This window comes from Engraulis encrasicolus, chromosome 8, assembly GCF_034702125.1.
Source record: "Engraulis encrasicolus isolate BLACKSEA-1 chromosome 8, IST_EnEncr_1.0, whole genome shotgun sequence".
In the NCBI taxonomy this organism is placed as follows: Eukaryota; Metazoa; Chordata; class Actinopteri; order Clupeiformes; family Engraulidae; genus Engraulis; species Engraulis encrasicolus.
The window spans coordinates 13915851-13918851 of NC_085864.1; the positions used below are offsets into that span (position 1 = coordinate 13915851).

The 3001-nt window shown below is 46.5% G+C and overlaps 1 protein-coding gene across 1 annotated transcript in view; it reads left to right on the forward strand.

Moving 5' to 3' along the window:
- Window positions 1-398: 398 nt before the first annotated feature.
- Window positions 399-3001, forward strand: part of LOC134454810 (uncharacterized) — an 8543-nt gene continuing 5940 nt past the window's right edge. The window contains exon 1 of the mRNA XM_063205969.1: window positions 399-488. Within this exon, the coding sequence (XP_063062039.1) occupies window positions 399-488 (90 nt within the window). The remainder of the gene's footprint in view (window positions 489-3001) is intronic.

Sequence of the window (3001 nt, forward strand, 5' to 3'; positions counted from 1 at the left end):
GGATCTGGTGACTGGCTCGTGGCTCCCTCTGCTGGACGTTGGTCGAAGTGCTCTCCGCTCACAAGCTTCTGGAGTTGTTGGAACTGATGTTGCATTGATCGCCACTTCTGGTCCTGGCGCTCCTCCCTGGCTTGCTGTGATTGGATGAATGAGCGTAGCGTCTCCTCCAGTCTGGACGTCCGGTCATCTGGGGGTGCAGAATGGGGCCTGGAAGCCATGTTGTCCTCTGTCGCCGTCTGGTGTGCAGTCGACTCTGCTGATCTGCTTCTCACAGCATTTGGTTGCAGGCTGGCCTGCTGTGACATCGTTGGGTGCCACCCTCTTTTGACACTGGAAAAACACCGCTGCCACCACTTGTGAAAGGTAGAGTGTCGAGGGGTCTTGGAATGGCACCAAAAATGCTCCAACAGGCAAAACTGCGTCGACTGAGTTTTTATTTTTTCCACACCAGGAGTGATATTTACAAGAGTGTCCAAGTGTCCAAAAAGGTAAGTATTCAAAAAGGAAAAATATTTACAAAAAATATATATACAAAAATAATAATGAAAAAGGTCAAAATCAAAATGTCTCTTCAGCAGAGAAAAATGCTTTGGCATAGCATTAGACAATACTCACAGGTGACCTTCACCTACCGACCTCCCTGAACAAATGAGGAGTCGGACTTTTAAGCAAAAGTTTTCACGCCCTGGCCACTGGACTAATCCATTATACAACATAAGCCAGGGGGGACTTACAAACAGAACTGAAAATAACTAAATAAACTCTATAAAACGGTACCAAACATATAATAACTAAATCAGGCCTTTAAAACAAATGATAACAAATGAATGCATAAAGAAATAAAACAACAAAAAGCAAAAATGAAGATAATCGATTTTGCAGCGCGCAGCGCTGCCAATGAGCGAACGCGCCCGTCCATAAATACGCACAGAAACATGCGCTCGGCTTCTCTCCCCAAACCCGGAAGAGCTACTACACTGCAGGTAAGTTTAAAAGCTACAGAAACACTTGGCAAAAGAAAATGGGTTTAAACAGTGAACACAATGCATTTAGGAGGTGGTATGCTTTGCAAACATGATGAAGGGGATTCATGACAAAAAAGCATTTCGCGGTAAACACTGTGTTTGTGTCTGATGTCGCTGTGCGAGGTGTATGGCGTGTGTGACTATGTGGAAGCGCTTAGCGTGTGTAAAATGTTTTCCATGTCGCGGTTATCATGTGTGCACCCATGAGACTGCAAACATTAAAACAACACATCGCAAGATGTTTATAACAATGTCCCAACATAGAAATCAATGTTCAATGCGCGGCGTTTCAGCCGCGGGCTTAGGAGAGGTGAGAGAGGGGAAAGCGCTTTGGCGCCAATAAAGTTTAAAAGCGTCTGTCAGGACGCGGTGGTGACGCGCCCATAAGCCGCGTCATCACACACACACACACACACACACACACACACACACACACACACACACACTTTTTATTATATTATATAGAAAGGTATAACTTTCTAACTTCAATTGCATAAAACTGTCAAACTGGGTCAATTAAAGAGTCAAATCTAGTGTGTGTGTGTTTGTTTGCGCGCACGACAGTGGGGAACAGGAAACACTGCAATTCAAATCATAGCGGAAAATAATAATAATAATGAATAATAATGATTCATTTTGTCTATAGCGCCTTTCAAGTAAGTCAAGGTCGCTTTACAAAAGGAGATGTGGCTAGGGAATAGAGGGAAGAAGAGGGGAGAAGGGGTAGAAGTGGAATTGGGGGGCAGGGTGGTAAAGGACCATAGGCCTCAGTGAATAAATGTGAATTGAGATGCTTTTTGAACATAGTCAGAGCGGGGGTTTGGGGGATACGGAGAGGTAGACTGGTCCAAAGGGTGGGGGCAGCAACACAGAAGGCTCTGTCACCAAAGGTACGTAGCCTGGACCAGGGAATGACAAGCGGGTCCATCCTTGCCAGAGGACCTCAGGGACCTTGAATGGGAGTGATGCTGGATAAGATCGGAGAAGTATGGGGAGCAAGAGGATGGAGGGATTTGTATGTGAGGGGTAGGATTTTGTAGGTGATGGGTGACTTCACTGGGAGCCAGTGAAGCTGCTTGGGTGTGGGGGTATTGTGTTGCTACTGCTTTGTGTGTGTGAGGATCCTGCCAGCCGAGTAGATGGCAACTGGAAAACTGTGTGTAAGCGGTCAGGTGAGGGTGGGCTTAATACCTGCTGTCAAAGACACCACACACACACACACACACACACACACACACACACACACTCACATAAAGCAGAGCAGACACGCACACTCTTCAACTGCAAGGAACAGACACACACACTCTTCTCGTGTGCAGAGCAGACACACACAGTCTTCATCTGTAAGAGCAGACAGACACACCAGTGGGGAGCTTTCTCTCTCTCTCTCTCTCTCTCTCTCTCTCTCTCTCTCTCTCTCTCTCTCTCTCTCCTCTCTCTCTCTCTCTCTCTCTCTCTCTCTCTCTCTCTCTCTCTCTCTCTCTCTCTAACACACACACACACACACACACACACACACACACACACACACACACACACACACACACACACGCACACACACACACACAGCTGCTAAGTGGCACAAATGAAAACTTCTTATGGTATTGTATCATTATGTAAAATATGTTACTTTCTGCTTTCAGTGGAATAAACTGTCAAACTGAGTCAATTCAAATGGGGATTCAAATCTAAGAGTGTGGGTGTTTGTTTGGGTTTGCGTCCACGACAGGAAACACTGCAATGCAAATCAGAGTGGAAAATAGAGGGAAACTGGAAAAGTGTGCGTGTGAGTGGTGAGGTGAGAGTGGGCGTAATACCTGCTGTCAAAGACACCACACACACACTCTCTACCTGTGGGGAGCAGACACACACACACACACACACTCTTCACCTGTCCCCTGGAGCAGACACATTCTGACGCGCATCATCTGTCCGGGGTCACACTCCTCAGGTCTGACTGAGAAAGGAGGAAGACT